Source organism: Paroedura picta, chromosome 12 (assembly GCF_049243985.1).
Source record: "Paroedura picta isolate Pp20150507F chromosome 12, Ppicta_v3.0, whole genome shotgun sequence".
NCBI lineage: Eukaryota > Metazoa > Chordata > Lepidosauria > Squamata > Gekkonidae > Paroedura > Paroedura picta.
The window spans coordinates 3,894,973-3,913,492 of NC_135380.1; the positions used below are offsets into that span (position 1 = coordinate 3,894,973).

The window sequence follows — 18,520 nt, forward strand, 5'->3', positions numbered from 1 at the left end:
CTTGGTGCACCAACCTCCTGGCCTTTCCCTGGTGCCCCCGAATGCCACCTTCACCCCCTTTCCCTCTTGCTCGGGGCTTCCAGAGGAGTAACTATTCTCAGGGGTAGTCAAACTGCGGCCCTCCAGATGTCCATGGACTACAATTCCCAGGAGCCCCTGCCAGCATTCGCTGGCAGGGGCTCCTGGGAATTGTAGTCCATGGACATCTGGAGGGCCGCAGTTTGACTACCCCTGCTCCAGAGAGACGGAGATTATAACATTTCCATCAGGAGGCTCCAGGATTGGGCTTCGCTCAGGTTCTGACAGGCATATTGAGGACGCGGAGAACATCCGACACCAAGCTCTCCCCAGCCCAGCAGGCCCAGGGATGTGTGTGTGTGTGTGTGTGTGTGTGCTTGCTTCTGCAGGAGAGGCGATGTGGCGTAGCAGTCAGAGTATTGGGCCTGGATCCGAGAGACCCGGGTTCAAATCCCTACTCTGCCAGGGAAACTGCCTAGGTGAGCCTGGGCTGGTCCTCCCAACCCCACTGCGCTCCTGCAAAGATATAACAGATGCGAGGGGGCGATGACGTCACGCTGCCTTGGATCCCCCACTGGGGAGAAAAGCAGGGTCGAAAGCAAATCAGGCTGGGTTGATTTTCACAAAGGCAGCAGACGCGGGCTTGGCCCGGAGCACACGTGGCCAGGGACCTACAGCTGGCCTCATGCGCTGATTTCCAAACACCACCGTCCCAAGCCATGTATGCCTTGGTGGTTGCTGACAGTAGCCCTCCCTGGTCAAGCATTCCCATGCGATCCTGAACACATGGGCCATTTATTCTCCCTTTCAACGCTTCTCCATTGTCACCCGTCGGAGGAGAGGAGCAGGCAGGGGCGGCTCCCGTTCCCAGGGGCACCCAACCCTTGATGACACATCCTCCCCACACAGGTCTAGCAGCTTGGCTCTTGGGCTTGAACCAGGCAGATTGGTCCCACCACAGCTGATGCAGCTGCATTCAGGAAGAGAACAGAGGTTCATTTTCAGGGTGTGTGTGTGGGGGGGTGCGCTGACAAGCATCCATTTATTTATATCCTGCTTTTCTTCTCACAGCTGGGACTCCAATGCAGCTAAGAACAGTGCCCCCCCCCCCACCATCCTCTGTTTTCTCCCAAACCCCAGCCTGTGAGGTAGGCCATTTCAAGAGTTGGGACTGGCCTAGATCGCCCAGCAAGCTTCCATGGTGGATGTCGAGACTTGAATCCAGGTCACATAGAGATATAGTCAACCTGTGGTCCTCCAGATGCCCGTGGACTACAATCCCCATAAGCCCCTGCCAGCGTTTTCTGTCAGGGGTTAATGGGAATTGTAGTCCAGGGACATCTGGAGGACCGCAGGTTGACTACCCCTGCATTATACCACATTTACACACACAAAGTGTGACGCTGACCACACAGCTGTGGCTACTCTACACCTGCTAAATAATACAGTTTCCAGCCACTTCAGTGACAGTTGGCGCATGAATTTTGCCATTTTCCACAGCACAATCCAAATGTGAAGGGTGGCACATGCATTATTCCGTGTGTGTGGAAGGGCCCTTAAAAACTGTCTCCTGTCTGGACTAATTAGTCTACCCGACCCCTCTGGCACGTTTATCATCAACCCTATTAATGTTACCACTTCTTTTATATGCAACCCTTCCACAAAGATGCAGCACATGGTTCCCTGCCCCCATTTCCTCCTCACAACCACCCTGAAAGGTAGGTTAGGCTGAAAGAGCACTTGCACAGCTCCCGACCCCTGTCTGACAGCTCACATTAGTTTACCCCAGAGGGTTCCAGGAGAGATTTGAGTGTGCATGCTCTCCTCTTGTTAGGCCTGCCTGAGAATACATATAAAGCTCCCCTGTAGCCACACAAAGAACACTGGAAGGAACAGACACGCCGCCCTTAGAGAGCGGACGGCCTGTCATCAAGAGCCTCTGCTTGGCAGGCAGAAGGTCCCCGGTTCAATCCTTGGCTTCTCCAGTTAAAAAGATCAGGCAGGAGGGGATGGGAAAGACCTCGACTGGCTCAGTGCTAGAGCGCCTGCTAGGCATGCAGAAGTTGGCATCTTCAGTGGAAGGACATTGCCAGAAACGAGCCAAGATTCTGGGGAGTCCTTGCCAATCGGAAAAGACAATCCTAAGCTAGCTCAACCAATGGGCTGAGAGGAACAGGTGGCTTCACTCACAAATGTGAAGCAGGCAGGCACGAAAGCATCCTTCCTTCCCCAATCTGAACTCTCCCCCCTCCCCTGCCACTCCCTTGGACAGGTCTTCATTTTGCAAATGGAGGTACCAAAAGCTGCCCACATTGGCAGGACACCCTGGTGTTCGATTGTTATCTGTTGCAATCCAAGGAAGCAAAGTCTACAATACGCCAGATGCAGAAGTGGGCCACAGAAGTCACAACATACAACAAACAATAAAAATAAGGGCCATCAAGTCACAGGCAACTTATGGCACATTCTTTACGGGGGTGGGGGGGGTTCAAGGTACAAAGCACTTCTGCCTAGCAGCCCTGGACTTCCTGGGTGGTCTCCCATTTAAATGCTAACCAGAACTGATACCACTTAGCTTCTAAGTTGGATGAGACTGGGTTGGCCCAGGCCATCCAGGACAAAGCAGCCGTTAAACAGAGACAGTTTGCCATGGCCTGCTTCTGACCAGCATCTCTGGCCCTTCTAGGTGGTCCCCCACCTTGCTTAGCTTCTGGGCCAGTCTTAGCTCGGCAGGCTGCTACAGCTGCCAAGCCAGCAATAAACTCACCAGGGTGCTCCTTCCACCAGGAGACAAAAAGGTTTCCCCTAATATTTCAACACATGTTACGCAGCAGATTTCTAATTGCGCACACTGCAGAGGCCAAGGGAGGCATGGGATGAGTCACCCGTTGGTCCCCATCAGGCAAAACACATGTTCCCAGCCTCCCTCGGATCAAGCAATCTCAACATGGCCACAGACCAGTTCCCAGAACGTCCACAAAAGGTGTATGCCACATCATTTGCCATGACATGTTTCCATCTCTCATATGAATGTAAGAGAAGCCATGTTGGATCAGGCCAATGGTGCATCCTGTCCCACTCTGGGTCACAGAGTGTCCAAAACCCAGGAGCCATCAGGAGGTCCTCCAGCAGGCCCCGAACTCCAGAAGTCCTCCTACTACCAGAAGTCCTCCTACTATTGCCCCCCTCAAGCAACAAGAACACAGAGCATCACTGCCTCAGATACAAGAATATAAGAGAAACCATGTTGGGTCAGACCAATAGCCCATCCTGTCCAACACTCTGAGTCACAGAGTGGCCAAAACCCAGGGGCCATCAAGAGGTCCACCAGCAGGGTCAGAATTCCAGAAGTCCTCTCATGGTTGCCCCACAAGCACCAAGAATACAGCATCACTGCCCCAAACCCAAGAACATAAGTGAATCCATGTTAGATCAGGCCAATGGCCCATCTAGTTCAACACAGTAGCAAAAACCCAGGAGCCATCAGGAGATCCACCAAAAAGGTGATGTCCCCCAAGCACCAAGAATATACAACATCACAAAATGTTTCATCGACACCTTGTGGCCAACAGCCATTGTTGGACCCCTGATCCAGATGCTTATGCAATCCCCTCTTGCAGCTGTGCTAACTGCCACCATGTCCTGTGGCAGTGATTCATAATATTTCTACTAATATATCAGGCATTAACAACCGGGGCTTTATTGACACTTCAGCTTCAGAACCCCTTTCAGATGGGGCCCATCTGTGCACGTGCAAAGGACAGCCACCACCCTGCCCTCTCAAGGAGTAAGCAGAGTCAACGCCTGCACTGGACATAAGGGGCTCTTGACTCCTGAGCTGCAGGACCTCCCACGCTCTCACCGACGAAATTAAGCACTAATTGCCGTTCCCCATGGCTGTCCGGGGACCGACAAGGCCAGGCCGGTTTCGATCCCCGCCTCATCCCCTTCTGCGGGCTCAAGATAGGTGACATTCCCTGCCAGTGATAACAATCCGTATGTGAAGCTCTTGGTTCTTCCCGAGTCCAGCGATGGGGAAAGTGAGGCTGGGAGCGTCCGGAGGCTGCTGTTCTGCAAAATCTGGGTGGCGCTGGGAGGCTTCGAGGATCAAGGCTTTTTGCTCAACCAGTCGGGCAGCTTCGGCCCGACCTCAACACCGCGGATTCTCCTGACTTGGCACATTGCAGGCCTGGGCATCGCTACCGTGACGAAGCAGCCAGGCACGTCAGGCGGAGAAGCCAGCCCACCTTCCCAGGGAGGGGGTCAAAGGACCACCACCCCAGCCGCCCACTGAGACAGTGTCCCTCCCCAGCCTGCGGGTGGCAGAAAGTCCCGTCAAGTCACAGCTGACTTATAGACGCTCTGGAGGATTCTCGTGGCAAGAGGCATTCACGGCCTGTGTCGGCCCAGACTCTGCATAGACGTCCATGGTGGTCTCCCTTCCTGTCTCCCTGCTTAGCTTCTGAGATCTGTAGATCAGGCTAGGGCAGGGCAGGGCAGGAATCCTGGGCAGGAATGAACCAAGGTGGCCTTGCCATTGCCTTCCTCAGCAACAGAAGCACAGAACCCCTGTCCCTTCTCGGTAGTCTCCCTGCTTAACTTCTGAGATTTCACAAAATTGGGCCAGGCTGAGCCAACCATGTCAAGGAAAGAGCTGTTCAGAGGGGGTTGGCCGTTGCCTGCCTCAAACCTTTTGTACCACCCACCCACCCACCCACCTCCTGGTAAGGGTACATAAAGTACCACAGTAGAGGCAGTTTTTACATTGATTTTAATAAACAACCTGTGGAATTTGCAGTTTCTCCCATGTATTAATGGATTGTTGTGAGCCATCCTGAGCCAAACAGGGAAGACGTGTGTGAACATGTACACCGGCCACGAAATTCTGCGGCAGGTTTCCCCACCCAAAAAAGCAGGGCCCGAGCCTGCTTAAGGGCCTCGATGTGACAAGACCAGGCTAGGGCCAAAAAGCTTTGTGCTGGAGGTATAACCAAAGAGGGGCCTGGGAGAACAATCCGGGCTCTCCTTGCAGCAGAAAAACTCCTGGTAGTTGGCCAGCGTCCATTTAAGGGTGTCGGGTGAGAGGGCCGGGAAGGGCCGGGAATGAGCTGTCCAGCCCAAGCAGCTCTGTCTGGGTAGTCAAACTGCAGCCCTCCAGATGTCCATGGACTACAATTCCCATGAGCCCCTGCCAGCATCTGGAGGGCTACCCAAAGGGATGAACCAAAGCCACATCAGAGCAGCTCTGAGTTGCTTCGCAGGCACCCTGCAGGGAGACAGGGCGGAAGGGACCCTTAGGGACTAGCCCCTTGGCCCCCCGTGCAGGGGATCCGGCCCCATGGCTGGAGTTCCCGCCTGGCCCCCCAGCTGATTTCTCTTCCGGCCTGGCTCTTGTTCCCTTGAGCCTCGGCCGGCCTCCCACCCTCCTGGCACCGACCCGCCGCCCGCCCCTCCTCCCCTCGGCCAAGTCCCGCTCAGCTCGCCCCCTGCCGTACCAGCAGCGGCAGCGCGGCCGAGAGCCCCGCTTGGGTCGCAGCTGCCACTCCGGCAGGCAGGCAGGCAGGCAGGCACCAGAGCCGCCGGATGGGAGAGCGGGTCCGGCGTCCCCCTCCCCTAAAGGGGCTCCGGGAGACATAAGCGGCGAGCCCGCCCAGCTCTCTGCCTCCGCGGTCCAGAAGCAACAACAGCAGCAACAGCCTCCCCCCCCCCCCACCGCCTCTTTGCCCGCTGACTGCAGAGTTTCCGTCGGCCACAGGCAGGCGACCCCTCCCACTGCCGCAGCACACCTTTCGTCCCCGGGCAAGAACAGCTGGCACAGCACAGGGGCGCCGGTGCCACCCGCGCCCGGGAGCTCGGCCGGGAGTTTCTCTTCCCGCAAAGCACGCGCCGGATCGAATCTCCCCCCCCCCCCGCCCGGGAGCCCTTGCCAGCTTGCCCACCCACCGTCTCCGCACCCACTGGGGGCCGCCTTCTGTTCCCCCGAAGCACCCACCCCCAATCCGAATGAACCCTCCCAACGGCAGCGGGCAGAAGGCGAAGGAAGAGCGCCGGGTTCAGAAAGCCGGGGACAACCCTTGACAGGCGGTGGCGGGACCCCCAAGCTGGCTCTCCGCTTTCCCCCCAAGCACGAGAGCCGGGAGCTGGCGACCGGCCCCTGCTCCGTCCGAGTCGCGATCCAGGCAGCGCTTGTGCAATCCAGAACCCGACGGCTGAAGGGGGGGGTCTTGTACCCAACCCCCCCCCCCAGTTCTACCCAGACAACAGCTGCCCCCAAACTCTGCTCCCAACACGGCCCCCCTTCCCTCGTTGCCCCCCAACCCCCCCCCCAGTTCCCCTCCGCCCAAACCCGACGACCCATCCCCCCCCCCCGCTCCGTCGCCGGGCCTGGGGACCACAAGGCGGGTGCGGGGTGGGCGCGCTCTTGCCCGCGCCGGCTCACCTGGGAAGGAGGCGAGCGCCGCCAAGCCGAGCGCGGCGGTCCACCAGCCCCGGAGCCATGCATCGTGAAGCGGCCGCGCCATGGGGAAGGCAGAGTTCCTCGACGGCCGCGGGGAGGCGAAGGCGGGCGCGGGCTTCAGCGGCGAAGGGACCCCCCCGACGCTGGCCGCACCATCCAGGGGATCCAAAGAGGGGACGCTGCACGCTTGCCAGGAGAAGACCCCAAATCGGCGCCGGGGGACGGACTTTCTCCCGGGGAGCTGGCAAGCGGCACTGCCCAGGGAAGAGCCCGTCGGATATCCACAGGAGGCAGGAGGCGCGGCCGCTGGGCGCAGCCCGGGAGCTCCTCGGCCAAGCTCTCGCTCGCTCGCTGGCTCCGTCGGTGGGCGGCCGGGCTGGGGGGCTGCGGCTCAGCGCGGCCGGCGGCCAGCGGGCATCTCCCGCCGCGAGCGCCGCCGCCTCCTTGGCCCCTTTTGTGCGCGGCTCTCGGCGGGCCCCGGCTGGGCGCCCCGGCTCCCTCGGCGGGCGGGCAAGCGGGATCGGCGGCACAAGCAGCGCTCTCCGGCGGCGGATCCCTGCAGCATCGGCGGCGGCCCGAGGGCGCCTCCCCGCTCGCTCCTCCCGCCGCTTTCTCCGCCGCGCTCTCCGCCGAGCTGCTGCGCTCTCCACAGCCCGGCCACAGAGCGCGAACGGGCGGCAGCAGCGACCGGCGCGCGCACTCCCCGCCTCCCCGGCCGCGCGCTCGCCAGGCCGGCCGCCGCGCGCGCACCCGGGCGGACCCACCCCCCGGCCGTGAGGTCACCGCATGCAAAGCCGGAGGGGCGGGGCTTCGAGGGAACGCCCCCCAATCCCCCCTCCCGGAACGGAAGCGCGTGCGCAGTGGCCTCCGTGGGCTTGCCTGCTTCCAGCCCCACGTCGGTCATTTGGCCGCGCCGAGCTCTGGGCTTCGCTTCTCTTCGCTCGTCCTGCGCCTGGGATCGAGGCCGAGCGCCTGGAGTCCGCCGAGACGCTGGACTGGGAGAATTGGGGGCGGGCGAGCGTGGGGAGAGGCGCTGCTAACCTCCAGCTGGCACCGGGAGACCCCCGGCTGTTTCAGCTGCTTTCCAGACGCTCCGGATCTGGAGAACGAGGGTGGTCTCTGAGGCCCCTCCCCTTCCGTACCTACCCCTCCCCACCGTCCAACCCTAAAATTTCCAGCCGTTTCCCAACCCTCGGAGGGAGGGAAGGGGAGAACCTCCGCGGGCCGTAGAGTCCACCTTCCAAAGTAGCCGTTTTACCCAGGAGTTCTCCAGGCAGCACCTGGAAGCTGGCAACTGGATAAGCTGAGCTGCTCCCGACTTGCGCGAGGCCGGGCGTGTCTCCTCTGACCGGCTGAAGCTCCGCAGGGACTCCCATAAGGGACTCTTACAGCAAGGACACTCTGAGTCTCTTCTTTGGTCCAAACTCGGCGGCATTGTTTCTTTGATCAGGAATCTTTGTTCTTTAATTCAGTGTTGTCACATTTTGGAAACCGTTCCCTGTTTGATTGCATGCCTCTGTTTGGCAACCGCTCCTGAGTTTTGGTGGGATGCTAAATAATAACCACCCAAAAAAATTAACCAGAGGGGTTGGGGATTGAACCTGCCCCATACAGCAGATGCTCCTGACCCTCTCTTGGTTTCTTCTAGCCTTTCCTATTCGGGGAGCTGCAGGGCTCCCAACCTCCAGGTAGGGCCTGGAGGTCTTTCCAGATTGCTACTGATCTGCAGGCCACAAAGGTCAGTTCCCTGGGAGGAAAGGGCTGCTTTGGATGGGGAACTCTGTGGCATGGCATCCCTTGCAGGGCCCTCCCCAAACGCTACCTTCTCCTGGATCCACCCCCAAACCTCCAGAAACTTCCCAGCCCGATATTAGCAACCGTAGTTCAACTGGTACAAAACCGTTCAAGACATCTCTGAGTAAAGCTTTGGAGGCACATGCTAGGCACAGGGGTAGCCAAACTGTGCTTCTCCAGGTATCCATGGACTACAGTTTCCATGATTCCCTGCCAGCTGCTGGCAGGGAATTGTATGCCACAGACATCTGGAGAGACACAGTTGGCCTCCCCTGCGCTCGGGTATACTTTTCATTGGAGGTTGCTTGTGCCAGTGGGGTCCTTTTGCAGACTCTCAGAGGCTATCCAACCCAAAACGTGTGGTGTTCCTTCCCCCCCAACTTTTTAGGGACCTGGGCAGCTCACAGAACCCTAATGAGCTCCTCCTCCAGGTAAACAAAAACAAACAAAAAAGAAACCCTGCATGGCAAGTCATATCAGAAGCATAGTTGCAGCTTAGAAATTATTTATTTATTTTTAACATCCCGCTTATCTGGAAGTAAATCATTCACTTCCAAGTCAATATTGATAGGATTGGGGCTGTTTCCTCCACCTGCCCAGAGCTTCCGCTGTTATCTTCTGAACGCCAGATGCCAGGCAGGGAAGAATTGCAAGGCTAGGTTTCCCCTCCCTGCTGCACACACAAACACACACACACACACACACACACACCCCTGCTGAAGTCTGACTTGCTCCAAGCACGCCTGGCCGAAAACAACCCTCGCCCACCCCCCCCCCCGCCATTCCCAACTACCATTGAATTGGCATGGAGCCCTCCGCCCTATAAACAATGTTTCATAGTCCCTCATAATAATAAGGAGGCTTCCGGCAACCTCCGTGGCTCCTCTCCCTCCAATGGAAGAGCCTCTGCATTTGGATTAAGGAAGGTGTCAAATCTGTGCCAAGAGGAGCAGTGGGGCATCCATTTTCAAAGAAGTAAAGAAGCTGCCAGCAGCGGAGATGTAGGATCCACAAACCACCCCCACACCCCCCCCCCCCCGGATTTGCCTCGGCCCCAACATCCCGGCAACTAGCAGGCTGCTTTTTCTGAAGCCGGCTTCTGAATCAGACCGGGGGGCCATCCAGGTCAGTCCTGGTAGGGTCTAGAGCAGGGGTAGTCAAACTGCGGCCCTCCAGATGTCCATGGACTACAATTCCCAGGAGCCCCTGCCAGCATTCGCTGGCAGGGGCTCCTGGGAATTGTAGTCCATGGACATCTGGAGGGCCGCAGTTTGACTACCCCTGGTCTAGAGTCTCAGGCAGGGGGCTTTCACGACACCTGTGGTCAGGCTCTCTTAACCTGAGTGTGCCTGGGACTGAATCCAGCACCTTCTGCATGCCCGGCAGATGCTCTGCCACTGAGCCCCCTCTGGCCAGTAGCTCTGGTGGCGCACAGACTCCAGTTGTCATGGGCTGTGTCCAAGACCTGCCTCTCTTGCCCAGGGACCTGGCAAAGAGCTGTTGGCTGGCCACCCTCGCCCGTGTCCAAAGCAGCACACAACCGGTGGGTTCTAATTTGCTGCACCTGCAGATTTGGACATGTGCATTTAAAAATAAAAAAATAAAAAGATTGCTCCCCCTGCCTGGGCCACCACCCGCTCTGGTTTGTACCGACTCGGGCGATGGCGGAGAGCCACGCGGAGGTGAGGAACAGCCGGAGATGCCGGCCCAGCGACGGAGTCATGTTGATTTCATGCACCATTAGAAACAGGCTGGGAAGAAATCAATGGCTGGCACGCAGGAACGGGGCGAATCGGAGGGACGGCGTTGTGCTAGATGGGAAATTGAAGGAGAAGGTAGCTATTAAAAGAGGCCGCCCAGGGTCTCTTGCACATCTGCTGGCGGGATTTCCTTTCCACCGAAGCCAAGGAAGCCGGTAAGACGGCAAAGGAGCCCCGTGCAGGCGTTGCTCTAGCACCAGCGGAGACGGAAAGGCCCCAGGGGCAGGGCGGGGAGGCGTGTAGAACAGCTATCCTGCTGACGTTAAGCAGATGTGTCTGATCCGGGCCTGGGCAGAAGACCTCCTGGGAATCTCTTTGTATACAGCCTCGAGTGAGTTCCGCGGTGGAAGGAAGCCAAGACAGAAAGGCAACAAATAAGAGCCAGCAGACGAGGCAGGCCCCAGTCCTCCTCATGGCTGCACAAGAGCAAAAACACCGCTGACCTAGAAAGGCCACCGCTTCCCCCAGCTGGGCCCTTTCTGCCGACTTTAGCAAGGGAGGATGCCGAGCATGGGAGCTGAGCGATGCTTTAATGGGTGCATATGCGCTGTTGAGTCGTGCCTTGCAAAGCCAGTGGTGCACTGAGGCAGATCTGTGTGTAAAAGGATGCAGCTGGAAGCAGACGGGGCTGGCCATGGCCTTCCCCTGCAGAGCCGGCCTTGGTGGTCTCCCTTCCAAGTCCCAACCCTGCTTAGCTTCCAATTTATGGCGACCCCAGCAAGGGGCTTTCAAGGCCAGGGAGAAGCAGAGGTGGTTGGCCATGACCTTCTCCTGCAGAGCCTTCCTTGGTGGTCTCCCTTCCAAGTACTGATCTTGCTTAGCTTCCAATTTATGGTGACCCTTTCAAGGCCAGGGAGAAGCAGAGGTGGTTGGCCATGACCTTCCCCTGCAGAGCCTTCCTTGGTGGTCTCCCTTCCATCTACCTGACCTGGATAGCCCAGGTGAGACTGAGTTTGTCAGATTTTAAAAGCTCAGTAGGGTCAGCCCTGGATAGTATTTGGATGGGAGACCACGAAAGAAGCCCAGGGTCTTGAGGCAGAAGCGGGCCATGGCAAGCCACCCCTGAACATGTCTTGCCTTGAGAACCCTAAAGGGGTTGCCATAAGCGGGCTGCAACTCAATAGGGCTCTCTGCTACGAGTTGAGGCTGGGTCACCCCAGCTGCCCCTGAAGGACAGTATGGACGGTTGACCCTCACGGTCAGTGATTCTGACCTCTGAGCAGATGACAGATGCACCCAGGACAGCACGTTTAATGAGATTAGGAATGTTTTGTTTGGGTGGACCAGTTTGAGATGAACAGTTTGCACATCCTCCTCCCAGGTTTGGTAGCGCCGCTTCCAGCACCTGGCAAAGACGCATTCCCCAGGTCTGCTTTCTCTTCCCTTGCGTCCTTCCTTCCACCTCTCAATTGGGCACAATTTCCTGTGGGTGTTAAGAATTGCGTGGGTAGGTGAGTTTTTTAAAAGTTCATTGAAAGCACAGATTTAATCTCTAATGAGTTTAATTATATAATACGGTTCTGACACAGTTGGGGTAGTGGTGACTTATTCTGGAGGGTGGGGGGGGGATAAATCAAGAAGCTTTTCACACTGTTTTGAGTTATTGTCTCCCTTTATGATTATACCTGGATTTTATTCTATTGACTATTAGGCAGTTAGAGTTGGATAATGTGAATTTAATTAACTGCTTGGAGCTCTCTAGTTCTTCCTTCCTTCCTTCCTTCCTTCCTTCCTTCCTTCCTTCCTTCCTTCCTTCCTTCCTTCCTTCCTTCCTTCCTTCCTTCCTTCCTTCCTTCCTTCCTTATTTGTACACCACAATATCCGTATGTTGTATATCTTGCATATCCACGACCACAACTGCAGATTCATGGGGGAACGGGTTCAAGCCCCCACCTAGGCATTTCTAAAGTCCCCCTGACATGTAATTATATTGTGTGGAAAGAAAAACCAATTTATATACAATCATGATCATTACGCCATGGGTCAGTTTCGATTTAATTTCTTTGAAAGAACCCTTGCATAAATTTATGGCTGGGGGTCACCACAACAGGAGGAGCTGTATTAAAGGGTCGCGGCATTAGGAAGGAACCACTGCACTCAGGAAAGGGCCAGATAAAAACGGGACCAGCCATTTCATGAGTCTCCAAGAGCTGGCCGCCGAGTGCCTGGCGTTATGTGGCAAGCAGCCAGTGAATCTGCGGGGCGTGCAAATGCAAGCCCACCGTAAAATCCATCCCAGACTTGGATCAGAGCCACATTGTAGCGAGGAAATTGGGCAGGTGCTGCCATGCCGCTGGCATCCTTCAAATTGCGATTAAAGCATGAAACAACAGCGAGTCGGAGAGGGCAGAGGGGCACAGTAGCTTGCAGAAGGATGCCCAGAAGATGGCCATGATAGGGGTTGCCAATTTCCAGGTGAGGCCTGGAGGGTTAGACTCTCCAGGTGATACTCTCTTCATTAGCAGAGTTCGTTAGGCTTAGCTAGAGCTAGAGCAGAAGCCGCAGTCTCCCCTGTGTTGGAAGGCAGGGAAGCAAAACGAGAAGCAAGCAAGGAGAGGGGACTTCTTCCGTAAAGGCTCATGTTTTAAAGATGGCCGTATCGTGTTTTCAAAAGCTTGAATTGGCATAGCGAATCCTGTGCTTGGGGGGAAATAAACACCCACAGGTAGGTGTGAGCCCATCGCTTTTTGATTTTCGGGCTGGCATCTTACTAACTGATGTCTGGAGCTGCTAAGCTGGTGGTCTTCAGGCAGCGGCTGGACAGATACTTATCCTGGAGCTTTAGGCTGAGAAAAGTAGGGGTTTGGGTTTTTTTAAAAAGCTGTCCTTCTTCAGCTGGATATAATGTCACAGGTCCCCTCCTCCAAAGCAATCTTTTCCAGGGGAACTGATATTGGTTGCCTGGAGCCCTCCAGGTGCCCCCTGTGGTTGCCCACCCTAAGAGGGGTCTTTTGGTAGGGTCCAGGCAAGAACTTGGTCAGTGTTGCTTTCTCTGTTTCTCACAGCCCTTGCTAGGATGGGAAACGCCCAGCTGCTTTGGTCCAGGACTGAAGGAGGGATACCTGGCCCTGCCCACGCTCCTCTCAATCCCTCACTTTATACAGGGTTTCTTTCCCCCACAATGCTGCAGGAGTTAGTAACTTTCCCAGAGTTTAATCGGGTTGATCTCCCCCCCAGCAAAAGCCAAGGACGGTCCAGACAACGCTGGCATACTGTGGTTAACCTGCACAGAGCTCAGCAAGCTGAGGCCAAGAAAGAAGCTGCCCAGAATGACTGTCCGGGGATTCCCCGTGGAAGTGCAGAGGTGGTGAAATGCAGAAATCCTGAGGAAGTTTTTCATTCGAAAATAAACTTTATCCGGAAGTTGCGTTTCAGATGTTTGCATTGTTTTTGAAATTCATTGTTTCTGCACTTGCTTATATTTTTCATTAGGAGTTTTCCTCCAAATTTGGTGTTTCTTAGCATATTTTTATTTATTTCTTTTTTTGGGGGGGGGGAATAGTTTAAGAGACTGCTTCTCTGATGAAATAAGTTTATTACCTTTTTTTTTTTTTTTTGCTTCATTCCACTCCCACCCTCTGGCTGCCGTGGGGTTGCTTTCCCCGTCTCGAGGTTGGGAACCCAGCACCCAGGCCCCGCTGCCCACCGTGGCTTGGGATGGATGCAGGAGAAAAGCCGCAGCAGCAACACAACCAGCAGTGACATGAGCATATTACATCACTTCCAGTGAAAACCAGGAAGTGACGGAAGGCAGCTCTAGGAATTGCCAGAATCTCTATGGTTTTATGGCCTGTCAACATGTGCCCTTCCACTCAGCCTTGGCCTCTCCATTTTGCAAGCATAAAGACTTGCTTCTGCACCTCTCTAGAGCTTTCCTTACTAATGGGGGTAAAAAAATCCACTTTTTTGTAAGGCAAAGGAGAAGTTGTTCTTCCCTCTTGAAGTCCATCAAGCCAGCTGGAGTCTATGGCATAGAGTCCAGGGTTAGTCAAACTGCGGCCCTCCAGATGTCCATGGACTACAATTCCCATGAGCCCCTGCCAGCATTCGCTGGCAGGGGCTCATGGGAATTGTAGTCCATGGACATCTGGAGGGCCGCAGTTTGACTACCCCTGGGACTCTATGCGCCCGTTCCAGTAGGTGCTGAATTTGCAGAGCAGTGTGGGTGCTGGTGGGGGAAGATTGTGGAAGTGAATGACAATGTTGCCATTATTTTTAACATTAGCTCAGAGGCTGAATGGGAAAGAAATTGTTCTCCAAAGCACGAATCCAGCATGGGGTTTGACAGCTGCTTTTGTTCTCTGGGCAGCCCTGACGCTGTTCCCGGGAGGGGGAGAGGGAGCAGCAGAGACCTTTGTCACAGCAGAGAACCTGGCGGGGGACTTCCCACTTTCCCGTCCGTTGAGTTTATCAACATTCCAGATCTGCACAGTGCAGGGACATCAAACAGCATCCAACACTGGTGTTAATGTCTGCCTCGTCCCCTGTAAACACTCCAAGGGCAGCCGGTGTGAGGAGCTGAAGAGAGAACGGCGGGAGGCCAGGCATCCTCTTCAAAAGGAAGGAGAGGAGACGGCTACAAGCCCCTTGTATGCCACTGGGGAGAAGAGCAAATGGAGCTAAAGAAATCAATCAGTCCCAGAGCCAGTGGGTAGGCCCTTGGAGATTTCACTGAAGTTTGTTCATTCATTCATTCATTCATTCATTCATTCATTCATTCATTCATTCATTCATTCATTCATTCATTCATTCATTCATTTGCCCTGACCTGGCTAGCCCAGGCTCGTCAAACCCTATCAGCTCTTGGAAGCTAAGCAGGGCCAACCCTGGCTAGTATTTGGGAGGAATACATCCAAGGATTTGGGTGGCAGTTCCTCCAAGGAACTGTAGGGATCATGATGCAAAGACTGGCCACGGCAAACCAGCCCCGTGCATCCCTTGCCTGGCTGCCTGACAGTGCTCCAATCTCCTGGCCACACGACACATGCCACATGATAAATACATTTCTTCATCCATCCATAGTTCACCTTTCTCCCCAAAGGGGGACTCCAAGTGGCTCAGGACAATGAAGAACAATGATACAAAAACAGCTGAACTGGGGGGGGGGGGCAGGCTTCTATGCACAGATGAAATCATCTTCTCCTTGCTGGGATGACCCCTGGAAGGCGCTCAAGAGAAGCCAGCTTTTCCCAGTCTTTTGACCACAGAGCTACTCCTGAAATATTTTTTCAGAGGTGTACTGGAGGTGATTTCAGTTGGACAGGTCTCCCTGCCATGCCCCTCTCCCTGGCCATGACATCACCCTGATGCTTCATTAGCCAATTTTCTGTCCCAGATGAGGCACAATGAACTAGGACACCTGGGATCTCCAGTCCATGGGAACCCCACTGGGAAGTAGCTTTCACTGCAAAACAGGCTTTTATGGAGATGCAGGCCCCTCTCTCCACCTCCCAACACCTGGAGCCCGCTGAAGGCCCTTCTGTCACCCTCTGAGTTAAAACAACCCCTCCCCCAAAGATGCCCCCAAACCCGAGGAAGCACTCACCTTGCACTCACCTCCGGTGCCGCCAACGACACGGGTCAATGAAGAGATAGGAGCGTTGGTCGGCAAAGGTCTGAAAGGGCCAATTCCCTTCCCACCCCTCCAGGTCTGTCATTGGCCACATTGAAGTATCCATATAATGGCATTTAAAACAAATTAAAACATAATAATTTTTAAAATCCTAACATGCCGCAGTGCATTTCAGGTGTATCAATGGCAAACTAATATGGCCTTGCATGCCGATTGAGAATCCCAGAACTAACAGCTGAAGGCTCAGAGTCCATCACCTGCTGGTTGTTGTTAGGCCAGTCATACACCCCCAGCCTCTCCTGCCTCACAGGGTTGTTGTGAGGATAATAAAACAGAGGTGAAAAGAAGGCTGTAAACTTGGGTCCCATTTGGGGAGAAAGCTGGCCTATAAATGAAGAAATCGTGTGATGAATTCACACTTTCTGGTCATGCACTTCTTCTGCCGCCTGCATCTTCTGGAAGCTCTGGCTTCAGCTGTGGACCTGCACCGAAAGACAGATTCTAGCGTGAGAAACCATCGTGGGAATCCTCCAAGACCCCTGCAAAATGGATGATGCGCAGATTCCAGCAGCTCCCTCTGGCCACACGGAACAAAGGAAAGTCATGACTTTCTATCGCCATCTAGTGTCCGAAAGGCAGTTTGTAAATTTCCAGTTTCATTCTCTTTTGACCAGTATGCCTGGTCGGTATTGGAACTGGCTCTTTTGTTCAGTTTGAATTCCCCCTCTATGTAATCCATAAAGCTCTGAATTGATGGTTGGGGAAAAGAGTGTCTTCCCTAGACTGATGGTCTAAAAACATTTTAAATCGTTCCCCGACCTTGAATTTCTACAGCTCTCTCCTCTTGAATGATCATAGTAACAATACAGCCAGAAAGACCAGTAGAGATGAATATTATACAACTAAGCAGAGAATAGTCTGAAATGCATGGTAAGAAAAGCATAGATTTCAGTGTCAAAAGTGACTGAAGAGTGGATCGTACGTCCTGCCTTTGCCAATTCAAACCTAAACGTATTCTGTTTTGCTTGCTGATAGAGGAGCTCAGACCTTGCAAAGACGTCTGTTTTGGAAAAATCGGCTTTCAAGTTCCAAAACTGGGGATTTCCCAGTTGAGAAGAAGAGGAGAAGAGTTGGTTCTTATACGCTGCTTTTCTCTACTCAAAGGAGTCTCAAAGGGGCTTACATGTGCCTTTCCTTTCCTCTCCCCACAACAGACACCCTGTGAGGGAGGGGAGGCTCAGAGAGCCCTGATATCACTGCTCGGTCAGAACAGCTTTATCAGGGCAGTGACTGGCCCAAGGTCACCCAGCTGGCTGCATGTGGGGGAGCGCAGAATCAAACCCAGCTCACCAGATTAGAAGTCGGTGTTCCTAACCACTACACCAAGCTGGCTCTCTAGGGAAAACATGATGTACATAGAGGGGCAAATATTAAAGGCGGTCGTGATAGAAGCATATAATCAATCAGCTGAGGAAGAGGAGAAGGGGGGGGAGGCTGTTGCTCAATGGAAAAGTCTCTGCTTCATATGCAGAAGGTCCCAGGTTCAGTCCCTGCTGTCTTCAGTTGAGGAGATCAGGTAGGAGATGCTGGGGAAGTCCTCCGCTGAAGACTCCGGAGAGCTGTTGCCAGTTTTAGACAGTACTGATCTTGATGGATCAGTGATCTTGATGGAACAGTGGTCTGATTCTGTACAAGGCAGCATCACATGCCAGAACCCAGATGGGATCTGGAAAGTGTCTCCTTGCGCAGCCTCTTACAATCTGCTGGTGATCATCAGCCAAGATCTAGAGATCTCCTGCATCAGAAGAATTTGAGGCCCACGGGCTGCCCATTTAATTCTCTCTCTCTCTCTGTCTCTCTGTCTCTCTGTCTCTCTGTCTCTCTCTCTCTCTGTCTCTCTCTCTGTCTCTCTCACTCTCTCTCTCTCTGTCTCTCTCTCTCTCTCTCTGTCTCTCTCTCTCTCTGTGCACCCCTTCCCCCAAAACCAGACCATGAATCACGAATATTTCCCACCTGCTTAAAACAGCATTTGAACACAGACTTTGGATCCCGAGACAAGCCACTGCATGAAAAGCCAGAAGCGGCTGCTCAAGTACAACAGGTGCCTAGCAATGTACAACCGCGCATAACACAGAGCTCGCTGCAGGCGGAGAGCTCGAGTCAGCCTCAATGGAGTCTCAGGGGACAGGCGGAGAAGCGACTCACATGAAAGAGGGGCTCTCTCTTCCCATTTCAAAGGGCATCGGGAGGAACTGGAGGCAGATAACAAGGTGCCAGGAAACCGTCCCTTCCCGCCAACCCTTCTAGCTACAGCCTGACATAAAGGTTCATCCCCAAATTTCTCCTTTTCAGACTTCAATGCTCAACATCCTCCACATGTTCTCAAAGATTTGCAGGATGGTCAGTGTCAGGATTTGACAAGGGCTGCAATTGGAGTGCCGTTCCTGGTGCGGGGCTGGGATGTTTGATTTCAGAACGAAATGGTTGCCCTCGAGCAGGGTCCAGGGTTGGACTGGTTTTGACTGCTGGCATGCAGAGGCAGTTTGCATGGCGGGCATCATGAGGTGGCGCTAGCCTGTTCTCTGCCTTTGTGCCCTTTTGGCCAGCCCTGCTCTTTCTCTGCTGGGGCAGATTTCTGCACATTGTGAGTTGATGATGCGAAAAATGAAATGTCTCAAAATCCTGGCTCTTCGGCCGTAAAACAAATTCTTTCCTGCTCACGGCAAGATGCACCGGGTGGCCTGACCCCGGATCGAGAGAGCGCCCGGAAAACGCAGAAGCATCCTCAGCAGGCAATTTGGAGTCAAACTGACTTCTCCATTCAGCTGGTGTCGCTCCCCTGGATGGATGCACACAGGGAGCCATCTGGACATCTGACCTGTGCTTCTCTCTGGTAGCTTTGCCAACTGTGTAGGGGGG

The 18,520-nt window shown here is 54.6% G+C and overlaps 1 protein-coding gene across 7 annotated transcripts in view; it reads right to left on the minus strand.

The window, feature by feature from the left end:
- The window catches only part of NECTIN1 (nectin cell adhesion molecule 1), a 171,108-nt gene extending 163,900 nt beyond the window's left edge, over positions 1-7,208 (minus strand). For 6 of the 7 annotated variants that reach the window (XM_077306980.1, XM_077306977.1, XM_077306981.1 and 3 more), the window contains exon 1: positions 6,458-7,208. In XM_077306980.1, coding sequence (XP_077163095.1) covers positions 6,458-6,539 — 82 coding nt within the window. In that variant the 5' untranslated portion in view covers positions 6,540-7,208. The remainder of the gene's footprint in view (positions 1-6,457) is intronic. The other variant, XM_077306983.1, reaches the window with a different exon arrangement.
- Between the last annotated feature and the right edge of the window lie 11,312 nt (positions 7,209-18,520).